Genomic DNA, 19,157 nt, shown 5'->3' with positions numbered 1-19,157 from the left:
ATCCTCTAAAACCACTGCTAATCTATGTAACCAGATTGTCGAAAAAAATTCAAAAGTTGGTGGTGGCTTACATGATTGGGTCTACAATATTTGTGGGCATCACTTTGTTGGAACCTATACCAGGGTGAAGCAACACATTTTAGCTATTACAGAACCTGAATTTAGCTCAAAGAGAGCAACTTTGGAGGCTAGAAAGGGAAGCCACTGGAAAATGATTGTTTTCTAGCCGACATGTTGATCCATCCACAAATATTCCACCATCCAGTGCTTCATAAAAAAAGACAAAGGTTTCTACTGGTGCATCTCGTTCTTATGCAATGGGTGCTACAGTGTCTGGAATGTACAATGTTCTAAATCGAGATGACACAGATGATGCAATTGGCAAATTTCTTTTTGCCAATGGAATTCCCTTCCATGTTGTTCGTTCTCCTTATTACAAGGAAATGGTCCAAGCAATTGCAAGAATAGGGCCTTCATATGTACCACCCAGAGAACATAAGCTACGAACAACAATTTTAGATAGACAAGTGTCCAAAATTAATGTGCAAAAAGAGAGAATGGGACAAACATGGTTGAGGTTTGGTTGCTCTATTGTTATGGATGAATGCACTGACATCCAAAAACGCCCACTAATCAACATCATAGTGACATCTTCAGAAGGTCCATTCTTTCTTAAAGTTGTTGACTATTCTGGAAAGTGCAAGGATGCATCTTTCCAATTGGAGCTTCTTCGAGAAGCTATAAAGGATGTTGAGCCTGATAGTGTGGTGTTGGTTGTGATAGATGCAGGAGCAATTTGTAGATCAGCAGGGTTATTGATTCAAAGCAGGTATCAACATATTTTTTGAACTCCTTGTTGTGTGCATGCACTCAATAATGCACTGAAGGACATTGGCAAGATTCAATGGACATCAAACTTGGTGACAGTTGCAAGAGATGTGCAGATGTTTATCTGCAACCACCACACCTCCTTGGCCATGTACAGGGCTCACACGAGGAAGGAGTTCCTCAAGCCCATTGATACTATATATTCTAGCTCTTTTCTCTTATTAGAGACGATGCTAGAGGTGCAACCACCTCTACAATCCTTGGTTGTGAGTTAAGACTAGAGAAGGTGGTCAGGATCAAAGACAGACACAGGGAAGAATGACAGGCTTCAGTTGTTGGACAATGATTGGTGGGCAAATTGTTCTTATTTGGTGTCATTCTTGGGCCCTATTGTGGAAGTCATTCGTTACACTGATTCAGATGCTCCTAGTCTTAGAGAAATCTATGAGACCTTTAATAGCATGTTGGGACATGTGAAGGCAGCCATTCAGCAGAGGGAGCCCTCATTAGAGTTCTATACACCCCAGATTCGACCCATCATTCAACGTAGGTGGAATCGCATGAACACACCTTTGCACATGGCAGCGTATGCATTAAACCCAAAATGGTATGTTGAAATCTCTGGGAGGGTGCCTCCTATTGATGATCTTGAGGTAAAGAATGGCTTCCTAGATGCAATTGCAAAGATGTACAATGAGGCAGAGAGGGAAAGATTTCGAAGACAAATTGTTCAGTTTGCATTTCTTAGTGGCCCCTTCAACACATGTTGTTCTCGGGCAGATCGCATAGATCTAGCCCAAGATGACCCAATTGGTTGGTGGAGGATGCATGGGGATGGTGCTCCAGAGCTCAAACATCTAGCTATGTGTTTGTTGTCTCAAATTGCTAGTTCCTCTGCAGCAAAGAGGAATTGGTCCACATATAGCTTCATCCACTCTATCAAGAGGAACAAGCTTACCTGTAAAAGAGCTGGGAAGTTAGTTGTTGTGCACAATGCCCTACGTCTTTAGCATACGAAGACACCTGAGTATTTGAAGGGACCAGCGACACGATAGGATGTTGATCCAAAGCATTGTTTTAAAAAACGGTCGTTTCGATACCGAAACGGCCAAGTTGATCCGAGCTGATACCCTCAGCCATGACTCGGCCTTTGAAACGGTACGTTTGGCCGAGTCATGGCTGACTCGGCCAACTTGGCCGTTTCTGTTATGACTCGGCCGAGTCACAAAAAGTCGGCCCAGAACACGTTAAACAGCAATTTAATATTTTTTAATGGATTTTTAAGGTGATTTCTGATTGGTTTGGACTCCAATGTGTTATATGAATTTGCTAAATGTCATTTGGGGTCCATTCCCCCTCCCAAACCCCTATTTAACACACTCAAATGCTCTCTACTATTGATACGCTATTCAAATTTCATGGTAATGTTAAATTCTTAAAGCAAAAGTGACATTCTCCTTAATCTTCATTTTCATCCTTTTACTTAAATTTTTAACATTACCATGAAATGACTCAGGATGTTTGAGAGTGGTTTCGGCCTCATTGGATTTCATATGGAAAAAGTAGAATTTTAGATTTCATTCAAAATCCAGCAAACTTATCAGTTTTTCAGGATTTCAGGATTGGAGGATTGCAATGTTTCCATTGAATTTTGTCATGTATTAGGGTATGGAACTCTTATTTAATCAAGAGCACCAATCCCTCTATGTACCTTGATGTTAGTGACATTGGTTGTCGAACTCCTCTAGGATTCGCTCCCAAACCAGGAGCTTCTGAAAATGTCGCTCCCACTCCCATTTTCGCTCTTGCTCCCAAGTAACACAAAGAAGAGAAACCGTTTGGATCCAAAACGGTTAAATGATCTAGTTTATGTCCAATACAACCTCCGGCTCAGACGAAACCATTTGCTGAACAAAAGACCTGATTCAGATCCCATTGTGTTGGAAGACATTGATCCAACATGAGATTGGGTAGTGGAAAGTCGTCCAGCAGAGTTTGATCTTGATGAGGATCTTGATTTAGATTTAGATATCGAGACATCAATTGAACTTGAACATGCTGATCAGTTGAATGCAGATCCCAATCCACCATCCTCAGTCTCACAACCAGCAAGGACTCCAGTTGTAGGTGTGTTTGGAAACATGAATGAAAATCTCTAAAATTATGTTTAAAATCTTTAAAATTATGTTTTTTTATAAAAAAAATAAATATTTAATGTAATTTTTACAACGACCGAGTCATTGAAATCGAGCCGGCCGAGTCATTACCGTTTCGGAGTCGGAGTTGGAGTCGATCCTCGGCCGAGTCGGAGTCGGAGTCGGAGTCTTAAAACATTGATCCAAAGGATGATGCACAGGTAGATATGGAGGAGTGACTTGATGAGAGACAGATGGGGTTGGTTGGTGTGTCACTTAGCATGTTTGAGAATGCAAGTGATTCAGATTCAGATGGTGATATGGTTGATCTTGATTTATTCATGTAGCAACTGGATGTGGAGATTAGCAGGGCATTACCTCGAGGCTTGAGCAAAATTATGCTTGTTTATCTTTCGATATGTTGATGTTCTTATGTTATTCTGACTCTATAAAATTTAGACTCTTGATGTATCAGACTTGACTTTTATAATTTTATGTCAATATTCAGTATTCAATGTTCATAGTAGGAAGTGAAACATCAATATGGTTTAATAAATTAACCATAATGTATGATGTATGATTATAAATTACAATTTTAAATTTAAATGATAATGATATTCATATCAATGATCATGCTTTGCAGCGTTTAAGTTTTCCTTTAAATTTGTTTCAGTTATATGACTCATCGATTTATACATTATATTTTATATTTATAAGTTTTTAAGACCTTGACGTCCCCCCACATTTCCAAAAAATTGGTGGGGAGCTTTTGCATAGGCCGCTCCCGCGTCTCCTCCCTCCCTTGCCTCCTCGCCTCAGACCCTTGGTGGAACATTGGTTAAAGGGGGTTAATCACAAAACTAGCTTTGACACTCATTATTGTTAGGCACATTAATGTGAAAATAAGATAAAATTTCAACATAGAAACAATGAACACCTGTTCAAATCATGATTGTCATTTGATACGAATACCACAAGCATCATGTCCAATAGCCATCAAGTGAAGGACGGGACAGTCAAACATGTGTAGAGGGATTAAGTATCTCAGTTTTTGAATTCCAAAACCAATAATATTAAGGGACAACACGGGGTTGTGAACCTACATGGTTAAATAATATTAAAATAATCCTTACTCGAAATCCAAATCAAATTTAAAAGGCTGACTTATAAAGTGCATTCCGTACACATTTACGTTCCCAAAAGTTGCCAAATCAATTTAACAAGAAGAAGAAATTGCCAAGCCATTAAAACATTCTGTTTGAACGCAGCTTTTAGAAAATAGAATGAAGCTCAAAGATGAAATGGAAATGAAGACTTCCTAACACTTGTCAAAAACTTGGGATTGTCCTATTAAAACTCGAAGAGACTAATAAAAAAAAATTATATCAGCATCGCTAATTGTCCAAGTGATAAGGACAATTTACAGTAGTCCCTGATCCATGTGAAAGCAAAAAAAATAGGTGTAAGGGACAAAAAAACAAACAACGTGAAATAAACAATCTAACTTTGAGAATTTATGATTATAGTTTCATACCCGAACTCAATGTTACATCTATGTCTAATAATTATACTGGCATAAATCAAGGTCCGCCCTTGATGAAAAAGTTGGGAACCTTCATCTTAAACAGGACGGGAAATTTTTAACAATCTCCTATATGATGAAAAAGGTAACTTTGCAAGACTTTAAAGTGAAATCTTCCTCAGAAGCTCACTTATCAGAAGACTTAAAGAAAGAATCAGATGTGGTCCTTCACAAAAATCAGAAGCTGTTATGAAAGATGCAGAAAAAACTTGACAAGATTGTAGCTAATAAAGATGAAGAAAATTCTCATCTCAAAGAACATAGTCAACACTCAATCGCATAAAATAAGAGGTTAAAAAATGAAAAGAAGTAGAAGAACTTACCAGCAAGGAGGTGACCAATCCAATTGAATTAAAGAAGTTGTTAGATGTAAAAATCAAAACCATGGAGAAAAAATCCAATTCAAATCAGAAAGATTTTTATATTAAGATGTTATCAATCAACAAATCACGAAAAGTATGTCGAAAATGATAGCGAGAAAGGGTTCCTTGATTTGTGCCTTAATCAAAGGGACCTCAAAGAGTTCTTCCTTGGCATGCTCGAATTTCTACGAGTTAGGAATCAATTCCTATAAGTTAGGAGCTAATTCCTAAGAATTAGGATGAATTCCTAAGGATTAGGATAAATCTCTACAAAGTAGGATGAGTTCCTATAATTTAGGATGAGTTCCTAAGAGTTAGGACGAGTTATGAAGCAGTTAACTAATGTGCAAAAGTGGAAGCCTGAGTTCATTGTCTTCTAGTGCGAGTTAAACTAGGAAAAGGACGAATGATTGAATCTCAAGTTCTAGAATTGAGATGAGACGAGTTGCATAAGTTAGTTATCTCAGTTAACTCATCAATTCCTAAAATATAATTTTCCAGATTTAATCATTTGAATTGCTTATAAGGAAGAGTGAAGGAACAATTGTATTCATTCTTCTTGAGAACAAGTATTGTGTGTGAGCTTGTGATAGAGAGGAACAAGAAGGAGCTTGTATGAGAGTTCATAGAGAGCAATTTTCCTTTGGAATTGCGCTAGGAAATAGGAGGAAATTCCTATTAAATAGGAGCAGCCTATATGCTAGGATTTAGGAGGATTGGAGCTAGGAAATAGGCCTCCAGGATCGCACAAAGGAGGAGGAAAGGAGATCAGGATCTTGCAGGCATTTCAGCTTAGTACTAGCAGAGGAAATCGGATTGGTTTCCATTGAAACAAAGTTGTATTGTAAGAGATCTATTGCTCAGTATTCTATCAACTAAATTCTCATACAAGCAGAGGGTTTTCCCAGTTGGGTTCCCTAGAAAAATTATGTTGTTGAATCATGTGATTGTGTATTTAGTTCTGTTCCTATTCCACTGCAAAATTAGTAGAGAATTTGTGTGTCTATATGAAAAGACATTACCAGTTGCAAAATTTCGTGAAAATTCTACGAAGTATTAAGTGAAAAATATTGATGAATGTTCAAAAGCAAGGCCCAAAATACAAGGATGCCTTATCAACATCCTAATCATAAGAGATGAAACTTGAACCATTCAATGTATCACCATCACTCTGGACAAAGGCAAAATTTGAACTATATTCTGAAGACGATCAATTTCAGTGACATTTGGTCTCAAAATAGCAAACATTTTTGGAATCACAATACAAAAAATACACACAGAGTTCCATGGAAGAACAATGAACCAGGGTGCACTAAACTTCGAAAATGCAACAATTCTATTCAATACTTGAAAAGAGTGTACTTCCTCATTTCTTTGACTATGACAAAATCAAGAACAGAGTATCAAATGAAAGCATGGCAAGAAAGAACAAAAACAGCCCCTTTATACTTCAAGAACAAACCATCATTGAAGAGGAAGGCAAAATAATAAATATAGAGCACATATTATAATAAGAATAAAAGTAATTAATAAACTGACACAACCCTTCACCTTTGCGACTGGTTGATACATATAAGAATACTGTCAAATGGCTCACCATATCATCTCGTTCATTCATTATAAATAATATAATTATTTATCCTATATGTATTTCAATTGTTTGTCCTCCTTGTGTTGAAATTTTTTCCGTATATGAACTATTGTTCATTACAATGTCCCAATTAACCCAAATTCAGTTAACTTCAATGTGCATAATTTCTTTGCAATGAGAACACAGAGAAATAAAAGGTCTGCCTCACAAATTTGCAAATATTTCCAACCAAAAAAGTTGTACTTTCATTCATGCTGCTGAAGCATGACAGCAACATGTCATTGTAAGAACGAAAAAACATTGACAATGATTTTAAGCAACCGAAGATCTATCACATATACCTCACAACTATCAAGAATTAGAGTGTTGAGCATTGGGCAGCCTCCCCCCTCACTGAAGACTTTGCAAATTGAATTGGTCAATGACTCGCACTCTGTTAGGTCAACTTCACGAAGTCGAAGACACTGCAGAGCCATTGTTGTCAAGCTTGGCTGCTTCTGAAGTACCAACTTCTGAAATAAGCATCAACACAAGAATTCATTGATTGTTAGCATATCATATCTCTGTAAGTACATGTATTATAGCTACAGAAGGCAACACAAACTGCAACTTCAGGCATTGAACACTAAAAAAATGGAAGAAGCTCATTCATGACCTGTAGTGCATTTGAAGTAATATCAATCCTGTTAAGTATAGCACAGTTTGAGACATTAATTGAAGACAGAACTGGACAACGCAAGTTTAACTCCACAAATCTGCAGAACAATAATATATTTTGATATCAATAGCCCACAGCTAAACTTTTAACATCCTACTTTTGTTATTTCTTCAATGTGTACATATAAAAACACAAAAGCATACTTTTTGCAATGGACAAGACTTATATTTTGGAGGCGGGGCAGCTCCAAATTAACCGATGTCAGGAGCCAGCAACAATCAAGCTGTAGTGCCTGCAAAAAATTCAAGCCATCTTTAGCTATTACAATCCACATGCTTCTTGGCAATAACTTTACAATGGATTCAATATGCCGTAATACTTGAAAGCTAACCAGATTTTACCTCAAGCATATAACAGTGCGACAAGGCAGCCATTGATGAAGCATTGATCCCCTCACAGCTATGGAGTTTCATATCCGTCAACATAGGCATTCGAACAGCCTTAAAATGCACACCATGCTTCTTTAATTAGAAACTAATTATGTACTCAAGGGATAACAAAGGAAAGTCTGGATATTATACAGTACATCATGTTAGAACACATCAAGGATAAGAAATACAAAATTAAATAAAATCAGGACAGCACCATTAATAATCAAGCAAGATTGCCATGCACAAGTCAAAAGCTAGAACCATGGAGAAATGTCTCTTCGTTGAATGTTGGCATGCCTCGTTAAAACTTAAAAACCCACCCAAAAGGAAAACCCAAATTAGAGAAGTCTTCGATAACCCCATGTCATTCCATGAAATCTCAAGTCATCGATTACAAGGAACGTAGATGGAGGATAGTGTGTCTAGTAGATAAGATATGATAATATTATTGATGTCCAACAAATGTCCAAAAGTAGGTCAATCGGACTATTCAGTAAATAACTGACAATACATAGTGGGAGTGCAAAGGACACTCCTATAAAAGAAAAGTGCAAAGCTCGTCTATGAAACCTATACTCTAAAGCACTAAAGCCAAGAGATAAAGAAAAATACAATGCTCTCTGAAAAAGGGTACAAGTTAGAGAGACTCAGGGCTTCATGTGCCTGTCACCAGGGAAACGGAAGGGGAGACTATACTCCTTTGAAGCCGAATATACTACCCTCCTACCATCTGAGGCCAAAGAAAATTCTCTTGGAAGTAAAAATATCTCTGGATAGATGACTCACTAAAAGAGTTGAATCTTGGTAGAGGTATGTCTCTCCATCTAGACGAGTAGACCCGCCCTAGGGAACTGGAGAGGCAATCCTTCTAGCTCTTCTGGCCTAAATTGTCCCCAGATCTAAGTAAACAACTCCCCAGGAGTCTAGCATCCAAGGGCCAAGCCACGTCCTCAGTAATGTCCCCTTCAAATTAAACATTAAGAAGGGACAAAATAGACTATATAAAGGGGTAAAAACCCATTTTCTCCCAATTTGGGGCAAAAGTTGGGTCGGATGGGGCAAAAGTATCGGCAATCAATCGCGAGTACTCACAATTCCAAATCGGCTCGACAGCGAAAAGATCCGCTCAGAGTCTCACAAGTCAAATTCCCGTTGACTAAGTTTGACTCGTGGTCAACGCGAGCTTGACTCGTGAGTCAAGATTTAGGAGATTTATAGTCGGCTCGACAATCACTTAGAAAAGTTAGGTTGCGACTTTTTTAAACCTTCTTGTCGTCGGCTTATTGTCGAGGAAGGCATGCTGCATAACCTGCAAGCTCAGTAAAAACAAAAAACCTGCTCAGTCACTTAGTGCTTCGACCGTCAATGATTGTTTACACACTCAATCACCCAGTGCACCAACATCAGGAAGAAACACTGGAGTTGGAGCTCGGCTTGTTGCTGATTCGTCATACCTGTTACGATTATCGCTGCCTGCATAGTAAGTGAATATTCAATAAATTATTATTGTGGCACCTATTAGTGTGTTACTTGTTTATGTTTATTCATTATTGCCCGCCTAGTAATTGAAGAGAATCGGGAACCACGAATATTGTTGTTAGTCTTGCACCTGCACCAGTGCCAACAGTTCCAGGGAAGCATGTCACTGTTGCGAGTTCTGGCTAAAAGGAAATGCCCATATTCACACCCAACAAAGAAACATAGATACTAAGAGCCCAATTTTGCTTTAATGGGATATCTGATAAACACAGTGTAGGATTAATTAGAGGTTGTATTACAGCCTTATTTTATAGTAGCACAGGGATCTTCAATCATATATATATTATAAAGTTATGATGCTTATATCACATCCAAAATTAATGAAAAGTTATAAATAAGGGCACTGAGAGAACTTAATGTGGAAACCATTTGGAAGGGAGCCACAAATTAATCACAAGACCAAACAGCGATAATGTCGAGGGAGAAGGAATTTTCTAGGGCTTATTGTGAGAAGATTCTCGCAAAATCAAGGCTCCTTTGTAAATTTTGCACAGCGAAATGTAGTGGAGGCATTTATAGATTCAAGTACCACCTTGCAAGATACTCGGCCATGATATAGGTCTCAGAGAGAATGTTGACAAAAATGTCAAACACCAAGCAATCTTGGCCCTTAATATGTTGAGTCAACATAATGCCAAGAGAGCAAAGCAAAATAAGGAAATAGGGACTCTTGGAGCTGACCGTTCTTCTTTCAATACCCCCTTGTCATCTCCCTCTATTGAATCCTCAATGTCGTTCCCAAGTTTCCCACACATGCCTCCAAGTCCAAGTCAAATTCAAGGCCAAATGAATCCTCCTACATTCAACACTGGAGGTGGAAACATAAACATGTTTTTTTCTCCCCGCACAAAAACCTGTTCCCAGCCTACCTTGGATGGCACTGGATGGAAAAAAAATATCCATAGCCAAGCAAGGAAGGCCATTGCTAACTTTTGGTACTACTGACATACTTTTCCACTGTGTCAAAAGTCCTTATTGGCAAACTATGATTGATGCAATTGTTGTTGCAGGTCCAGGGTTCAAAGCCCCTTCATCAAAGAGCCTTAGGACAGATTTGTTGTTAGAGAGTGTTGAAGGCGTCATGCTTGTGCTATCTGAGTTTCATTCATCATGGGTAGAAACAAGGTGCACCATACGGTGTGATGGATGGATGGACAGATCAAAGGAATAGAACTTCAATAAATTTCTTTGTATCTTGTCCAGCAAGCACAATGTTTCTCAAATCAGTGGATGCCTCAGACAAGGTTAAGACTACCCAACTTATTCGTGAAATGGAGGAAGTCGTTCAAGAAGTGGGAGAAGAACATGTTGTACAAATTGTCACCGACAATGCAGCTAATTATATGGTTGTTGGTAGAGTTTTTGAGATTAGGCACCCCAATATTTTTTGGACCTCTTGTGCTACCCATTGCATAGATTTAATGTAAATTTCCTTGTATCTTGTCCAGCAGGCACAATGTTTCTCAAATCAGTGGATGCCTCAAACAAGGTTAAGACTGCCCAACTTATTTGTGAAATGGAGGAAGTCATTCAAGAAGTGGGAGAAGACCATGTTGTTCAAATTGTCACCGACAATGCAGCTAATTCTGTGGTTGTTGGCAGACTTTTCGAGATTAAGCACCCCACTATTTTTTGGACCTCTTGTGCTGCCCATTTCATAGCATAGATTTAATGCTTGAAGGCATCGGTAAGATTCTGGAGAAGGCAAAATCCATAACCAAATACCCGTACAACCACAGTATTGTCCTAAACACCATGAGAAAATACACTAAAGGTAAAGCAATTGTTCGACCTGTAGTGACTAGATTTGCAACAAATTTCATATCTTTGCAATATCTGATTGAGCAAAAGATAAATCTGAAGAGGATGTTCGTGGGACCTGAGTGGATGGCATCTAAACATTTCAAGGCCCTTGAAGGCATTGAAATTGTTGCACTTGTGTTTAATGACGGTGTCTAGAAAGATGCAGAAGAGATTATTATTGTGACAGAGTCCCTTGTGAGAGTTCCCACGTACTTCACGTCTTTTAACTTTTTCATTTTTAAAATTTCATTTGAAGCTTCTTTTTATTTTCAAAGTTTCATGTTTCATTAAATTTGAGAGCTTGAAGTTTCAAGATGGCTGATGGTGACAAACCCGCTCTAGGTTACATTTATGAGGCGATGGATCTCACAAAGGAGGCCATCAAAAGAAGATATGGGGATGAGGAGGCAAAGTATCTGCCTCTTTGTTGGGATAGGCAATTGCATTCCCCTTCCATGTTGTTGGGTACTTCTTAAACCCACAATATTTTTATGATAAGAGCAAATTTAATGAGCATGGGGAGGTTGGTAGAGGACTTATGACATGCATTGAAAAGTGCTTCCCTGATCTAGAATTTCAAAGTCGCGTCTTTTCCCAACTACAATATTATAGGATGTAATCTAGATTATTTCCTATACCAATGCTATACAAGAAAGGACTAAGATGTTGTCAGGTGCCCTTTGAGCCTTCAAGGCTTCATCAATTCATTAAATTTGTTTAAACTTGATTTTGTAAGTTCAATGTTTTATTAAATTTTGGTCTTCTTTTTAAGTTTCAACTATTTAATATTTAGTACTTACTACTCACAAACACTTGCCACTTGCTAGGTCTTTGGTGGCAAAACTTTGGTAGTGATACACCAGATTTGAAGAGATTTGCAATTCAAATCTTAAACCAATCATGCAGTGCTTCAAGTTGTGAGTGCAACTGGAGCATGTTTGAGAAAATACATTCTAAGAAGCACAATCGATTGACACAAAAGCGCTTAAATGGCCTTGTATTTGTCCATTACAATCTACGACTTCGCAACAAGTAAATACCAAGTGAGAGCCTAAAATACAAGGAGATTTGTCGACTTGCTAAATCACAAATGCCAATAGAGCCCTTGATCTCTTTGTGGCTTGTATACATTCTTATACTTGCATCTGCAAGTCTAAACTTTCTTTGATGATATTCTTTTGTGGTTCTAGTGCATCAGGGTTTTGGAACCCTAGACTCTACAACAAATATCAATAACCAGAAGTGTAACGGGAACAACACGAATGCCACCAACTGTAACCAGAAAACAAAAACCAAATCAATTGAAGTTCTGCCACATTCTGCAACAAACCAAATGAGTCATTAGCAGAATCACACCTTTGCTCCGCTATGATCAAACGCCTCAATTTCTCGGAATTGAATTAGAACCAAGTCATAATTTGTTGTCCTTCTAGTGTGCTTGTATTTATATGCATATAACAACCTACGCTCATGGAGCAACGACCAGAACAACAGAGTCACAACAGAGGTGGCAGCTAAGAGTGCAACCATAGAACCGACTTTCCCCATGAACATGACTTGTGCAAGTTACCACTCTTAGATCAACTTGACTTCTACAACATATTGACTGCAATTCAAGGACACACGAGGCTTACGGGTTAACTTACTTCACAATTAATTACTCATTTACGCTAGATCTCAATCGATCATTAAAAGGAATGTGACTATATCATATTGGAACCACGCAATCATCATACACCAGCACTTGCTACAAATTCATCACATCACCTGTACAAGTCCTCCGAACAAGATTCTAACAATTTGCCTCCAAGAATTTCAAATTAAAAACAAATGATATCGAATTGATGTTATATGAGAGCATACACACTAACAATCTTGCACTGGAGCGCGCAAGACAAAGAATTACTTCAGATCAATCCACATTTGTGCCGCACCAGATTAGATTATATAAAAAGAAACGCCCACAATCATTCATTTGTGCCAAATTGCATCAGATTGGGTAATAAACCTGTACCAAAACAAAAAGAAAAGAAAAAAAGCGTTGTTATGCCCGCAGCTTTAGATCGCGTGTTGTGTCTCTAAGTAATCAAATCATGTCACAAATGGACAGAAAACTGTCACTTTTTATAGCCATTCAAATGGTACAAGGGAGCAAGCTGACTTTATTTGAATTTTAATTTCCACTGAAATACCCCCAAAAAATGAGGGTGGCCTAAACATTCAAAAAATAATTTGACTTTTTAAAACATTCACAAACATTCAACTTCCTCTTCTTTGAGGGTTGACTTGATCAACAATCAGAACTGTCAAGATCCATAAACTTTATCCAAAACCCATCATATTTTCATCAAATTTTTATGCCAAAACCTTGGACCAACATATCATCTATTTCGAGCACTATGACCAGACTTCAAGACTTTATCTTTGTTGTGAATAACACTGAGAGGGGGGGTGAATCAGTATTATCAGATCAATAATTTAATTTCCAAAACAGATTTATATACGCTACTTCAGCTAAGTGAACTAGCATGTACACGCGACTGTACTTAAAGCAACCAGCGTATATGCAAAGAACTTTTGATTTAGACAATTTATTATGTATTGAACTTTAACCAGTATATCAGAGATTTATTGGACAGTGCAGTAAAAGCAGAATAAAGCATCACACATAAGCAACACACATGAACACCAAGATATAAGGTGGAAACCCAATGTGGGTAAAAACCACCTACCGTTGTCGTCTCTGTCTTCTTTTAATAATAAGAAAATCTATTTACAATCCTGTACTGGTGCATACTCATACCAGTACGCAAGCACCCACCTGTAGAAGGCTACAACCTTCTCTCGTTCTCCAGCGACTACTGGAAGGGAGCTACAACCCCCTAGCTCTTGTACTAGCCAATATGTTTATTAGTACGTAGGTGCCAGCCTACAGAAAACTCCACTCTTCTACCAAGGACCACGTTTCATGAATTTTCAGAGTGGATACTCCTGGAACACAACACCACAATCTAAAGGCCACGTTTCATTCAATTTTCATACTGGACCTATCAACAACATCATAACTGCAATACAATCATCAAGTACATCTGCATCAACCAATCACTGAAACTCAATCACCATAACCTAAATCTGATCATTCAAAACACAGTCACCAGAACCCAAAGCAGAACCCGGAACTCTGCAACAGCAAACAAAAACAATTGAAACATACTTCATAAGGTACGCTACTTCCATGTGTCAAACCAACGTGTATACGCGCTTTTATCAAAGCCAACCAACATACACCTCTGTAAATATTAATTCATAATTTTGCAGCTATTCCAGATTTCAGTTATACCCAAATCATAAGATTTACAGAATAACACATGCATCAGTATTCAAATCAAGATTATACATGATCAAACCATATAATGATAATTCATTTCAAGCCTTAAGATCCCGATCCATCATTACATCTTATCCCTCATCAACCGCTAAACATTCATCTTTGGTTCAGATCAAGCAATGCACCATAAGCCAATAACCTGCATACTAGATCTCACACTTCATCAGATATTCGATACTTGCACAACTTGGCCTAATGATCTTCTCCTCTTTATATAGTTTTAAGCCTTTCTCAATACCATGGATCAAAACCAATTAGGACCAATACCTTGGACCAAATACCTAGGGTCAATACCTCGGACCAATACCATGGATCAAAATACTTTGGACCAAATACCTCAGACCAAAAACTTAGTTTTCCAACATATATGCGCTTTTACCTCTATGAAAGTGCGTCTGTACATATACGCTACTTGTGTTCAGTGAACCTAGGCCTTTCTCAATACCATGGATCAAAACCACTTAGGACCAATACCTTGAACCAAATACCTAGGGTCAATACCTCGGACCAATACCATGGATCAAAATACCTTGGACCAAATACCTCGAACCAAAAACATAGTTTTCCAACATATATGCGCTTTTCCTTTCGTGAAAGTGTGTATGTACGTATACGCTACTTGTGTTCAGTGAACCTATGTGTATCCGCAGTTTGGTCAAGGTGAACCTGCGTATACCTCTCTTTCTTCATTCTCTGTAGTCTGACCTGTAATTCTTTGTTGTTGACATGTTGCACCGTGATCTTTCATCTGAGTGAGTTGCCATCAAGGACAACACCTGTATCATAATACCAACAATCTTCATCTGAGGGAACCCTTGTGGCGTACAACCTACTAATGGAAATGGCGTGACAAACTCTATCATCTAATGATGGACTCACTTCCAATTTCTTTGATCTTCTTATTCAACCTCTTCATCAAAAGCAAGGCATCTTGACCACACCACAAGAGCTTCTCATCCTTCCAGGGCTTCTTAACCATTAGAGCTTCCAATCAACGCAATCCATAGACGAATATTAAGAGCATTCAAAGATTGACGTTGACATCAATAGCAACACCATTCAACAATATGTTCCTTTAAAACGTGGCTTGCAGACTCCAAAAAGGTGATATGTTTCTGATGTATGAGTTTGGACAATAGTATTGAGTTGAGATTATAGCCAACTTGGGGTGTGTGCCCTGATGGTATGGGTTCGGACAACAATCTTGAGTTGACATTCTCCAACTTGCATATTAATGAATATGTGCTAGAGCCAACTACTTTTCATGATGGTGATCCTCTTGAGGGTCATCCTCCACACCAACAAATGCACTGGTTGGATTGGATATAGAGGAGGAGAGGGAGGATGGAGGAGAGAGCAGTGGAAATGATGTTGGTCTTGATGATTCTAAGATGAAGGGCCACTGACAATCATAAGCTATAATATTCTTCCATCTACAGTTCTAGTGTCTGGCCTATCTTGAATTTGCCATCATCATTCCCAACTATAGTAGCAATGACTCAGTATCAATATAAATACATTTTGATTTTGATGACTTAATGAGAAAACCGCAGTTAATGGTTGTGTGTTTTCCATTTGATGATCATTGTTGTAGTATTAGTGAGTGTTAAGCACTAACTAGTTATATGATCGAATTTGAGTCATCATCATGTAAATGTTCTAGTTTTTAAATTCTAACAAAATTTGAATCTGTCTATATTTCTTTTTTGTGTGTGTAATTTGTTATTTTTTAATATATATTTATATGTGTGTGTGTATTTCTCAGTGTTATCAGAACCGGACCGAAACAAGTGAAACCAGTTTGGGGGCCAAATCGATCCGGTTCGAGGTTTGGAACGAGAAATGGTTTATTAGGTGTCGAACCGGCATTTTTACACCGAACCGGCTAGTTCCATACAATTCCACCAAAGATGTTCCAAACGCAATTATTTTAAGAAAAAATAAGAATTTTTTAGTTGGGCAACCTAATATTCAAACCTATGGCCTTGGTATTGTTATGCAATTCACAGTAATGTTAAATTCTTAAAGTAAAAGTAACATTCTCCTTTATCTTTCATTTAATTTTCTAACATAACCATGAAATGACTCAGAATCTTTGAGAGTGGTTCCGACCTCATTGGATTTTGTTAATTTTAGACAACAATGGTATGTTCTATGCTTTACAGCGATTTTACTTCAATTTCTTTATTAGCCCAGTATCAATATTCAAATTAGCAATCACATCAACATGACAGTGAAATTCAGATAGAACATAAACATAATCAATAGAAGACAAGTCAAGACAAGAGGACACAAGATGTGGCACCAGCCAGGGACAAACCCCAATGTGGGGAAACCCTTGATCAAATCTTCTTTTAGTCTTCAATAATTCAAGAGAGAGAGTACAATTTACAAATCTGATAATTTATAACAGCAGCAAAAGACTAACCAAAAAAGTCAACGATAGTCAACAAGGCAGATTTGACCCTCAACAAATCGGTCAACTTTGGCCTCCAAACAGCAAGATAAAACAGGCAACTTTAGCCCAATCAAAGTCTGGTCAAATAGCCCACCTGCAGTCATCCCGAGATGCAGTCAACATTTAGCGTCGATTTATGTACCCAGAAATGTGACCTGCCCAAACAGAGATAGCTCTCACAAAAACACAACCAAAGGAGGTCAACACATGCTAGTCAATGCTTGGTCAAACTGTCCAGAAATTCAGTCTCCTGAAATTTCGACCTCCTGAAATTTCAGCCTCCTTAAATTTCGAACGTGTGGAGAGAGAGAGCGCCAGAAATCCGTACCCAATAAATTAGGGGAGAGAGAGAGAAGTGTGAAGATGAGTGTGTCCAAATGAGGCTGAGTCACCTTCTATTTATGTGTGTGTGTTTGGCCGACCTTAACAATTTGAACATAATCAAAATAAAATCATAACTTTATTCATACATGTCAGCGTCGGATGATCTTTAGATCAATCCTACACCTCTCGAAGAGAGGAATCCAAGAAAAATATCAGTTGTCATAAATAAGATGACCCATGTGAATTTTGGCCCTAGTTGCCAATTTTAACACTCCCTCTCAACTAGGGAGAACTCCATCTGCCAATATGTACTATCACTGCCATCAATTCACCTCTTTGCTCTGCTCTGTTGAACTATGAAGAAGAAGAAGTGATTGAGAATGTATCATACCATTCTCTACTGACCCGAAGTCCATCATGTTGCAACCATCACCATGTTGCATCCTTGTTAGCTGACTAATCTTCAACATAATAATATTAACCCATGAGAGTAGCTCTTGTTCATCTTATAGGCAATCCTGAGAATAGCCTTGTTGTTGGCTATGGCATGTGGCCTAACCTAGCAACAAGATAGGCCTCCAATACTTTATCAACTAGCATCCAAGCATCATAAGAACTTGACTACGCTGTCAGCCCTTTCAAACACCCAATTGTTTACATAAGCTGATCTAGAGCAGATGCATTCCTTCACTATGTAACAATGACTTATCACTATGTTGTCACCTACAACAATCCGAGATTATATGTGTCCTTTCAAACCTCCTCATACGGTGAATAAGTGCCATCTTATGTTGCAGATAAGTAGTCTATTTCCTTGATGTATAAGGTTTCTTTGTTGCTAAATGAGGGTTGCACTAACAGCAACAGGGCATCATTCTTAACTGTGTCAAAGGCCTTTCCTTGACAGCGTTAAGAGGGAACTTCTTTAGGCAGTGAATTGGTCCTCCTTGACTCTGATTTAGTCTCCTATAGGATTGCGGATTAGGGCACTTCAGAAATGTATAGATCAGGTCTCCTTTACTAACGTTTAGACCTCTTTTATGCAGCACATAGGAGTCTCCTTCAGCTGTGGGATAGAGCTGCATCTAGACCTTCTTTTTGCTGAGGAGTAAGACCAGTAGTTAAGGCACAAGGGTCTGCGTATTAGGATCTTTCTTTCAGTTGTGAAGAGACCTCATTTACTATGGCTAGATTTGCCTCTTAGGACAGCATATAGGGGCTTCTTAAAGTTGCATATAAGTCTCCTCTTTTCTGCGTGTAGATCTCCTCATAAGCCTGCAGCTAGGGCATATTATGATAGCAAGTTTAGGGCCTCATAGATCTGTGTCATAGGGTCTCTTGTAGACCAATGTTTATCCTCTCCTTGTTGTAATTCCAAGACTGAATTAAAATCTTTATAACAGCGTTAAGGATTCTCCATCATGATGGTGATTAGAACCTATTTCATTGACTGTAAATTGGGGCAGCGTAGGATCTTCAAGAAGACCCTTTTTCTTTCACATCTAGGGCACTTCATGGCAGCGTTAAGGCATCATTAGGTTCTTCCCTTTACTGCAGATTAGGGCATCATTAGGCCAGCGTATCTCCTGGGGCACTCCCTCTAGATCTCTTCTTCATCAAACCCAAAACAAAATGAAGAGAGATCACAAGAGTGTGTGAGTGTCTCAAATGACTTCAAGCCCTCTTCTATTTATACTAAAACGTTGAGGTTGAATAGACATGACTGTTGGGCTTCTGAGCCTACATAAGTTTGTTGGCCGACCTTGATAATTTGTCCATAATCAAAATAAATTCATATCTTCATAAATACTTATTGAAATCGGATGATCTTTAGATCAATCCTACACCTCTCGACGAGAGGAATCTAGAAAAAATATCAACAACCATAAATAAGGTGACCCACATGGAGTTTGACCCTAGTTGACAATTTTAACACTCCCTCTCAACTAGGGAAAACATCTGTTGATCCATATGTCCGACTGTACTGTCTCTGCCATCAATGCCCTGCACTGCTCTACTCTGCTCTGTTCTCCTAAACCATAAAGAAGAAGAATTGAT

General features: G+C 38.3%; 1 protein-coding gene across 1 annotated transcript in view; it reads right to left on the bottom strand.

The window, feature by feature from the left end:
* Positions 1 to 6,761: 6,761 nt before the first annotated feature.
* LOC149256131 (F-box/LRR-repeat protein 15-like) overlaps positions 6,762 to 19,157 on the bottom strand; it is a 54,060-nt gene continuing 41,664 nt past the window's right edge. The window contains exons 7-10 of the mRNA XM_089460668.1: positions 7,558 to 7,656; positions 7,360 to 7,448; positions 7,154 to 7,253; positions 6,762 to 7,010 (exon numbers count right to left, since the gene is read on the bottom strand). Of these exons, the coding sequence (XP_089316794.1) occupies positions 6,777 to 7,010; positions 7,154 to 7,253; positions 7,360 to 7,448; positions 7,558 to 7,656 (522 nt within the window). The 3' untranslated portion in view covers positions 6,762 to 6,776. The remainder of the gene's footprint in view (positions 7,011 to 7,153; positions 7,254 to 7,359; positions 7,449 to 7,557; positions 7,657 to 19,157) is intronic.

The sequence above is a fragment of the Pinus tabuliformis genome, chromosome 7 (assembly GCF_031772625.1).
Source record: "Pinus tabuliformis cultivar Carrire ecotype Pingquan chromosome 7, CPIR1, whole genome shotgun sequence".
In the NCBI taxonomy this organism is placed as follows: Eukaryota; Viridiplantae; Streptophyta; class Pinopsida; order Pinales; family Pinaceae; genus Pinus; species Pinus tabuliformis.
Note: the sequence above shows the minus strand (reverse complement) of the source record. Positions and strands in the feature narration are given on the sequence as shown.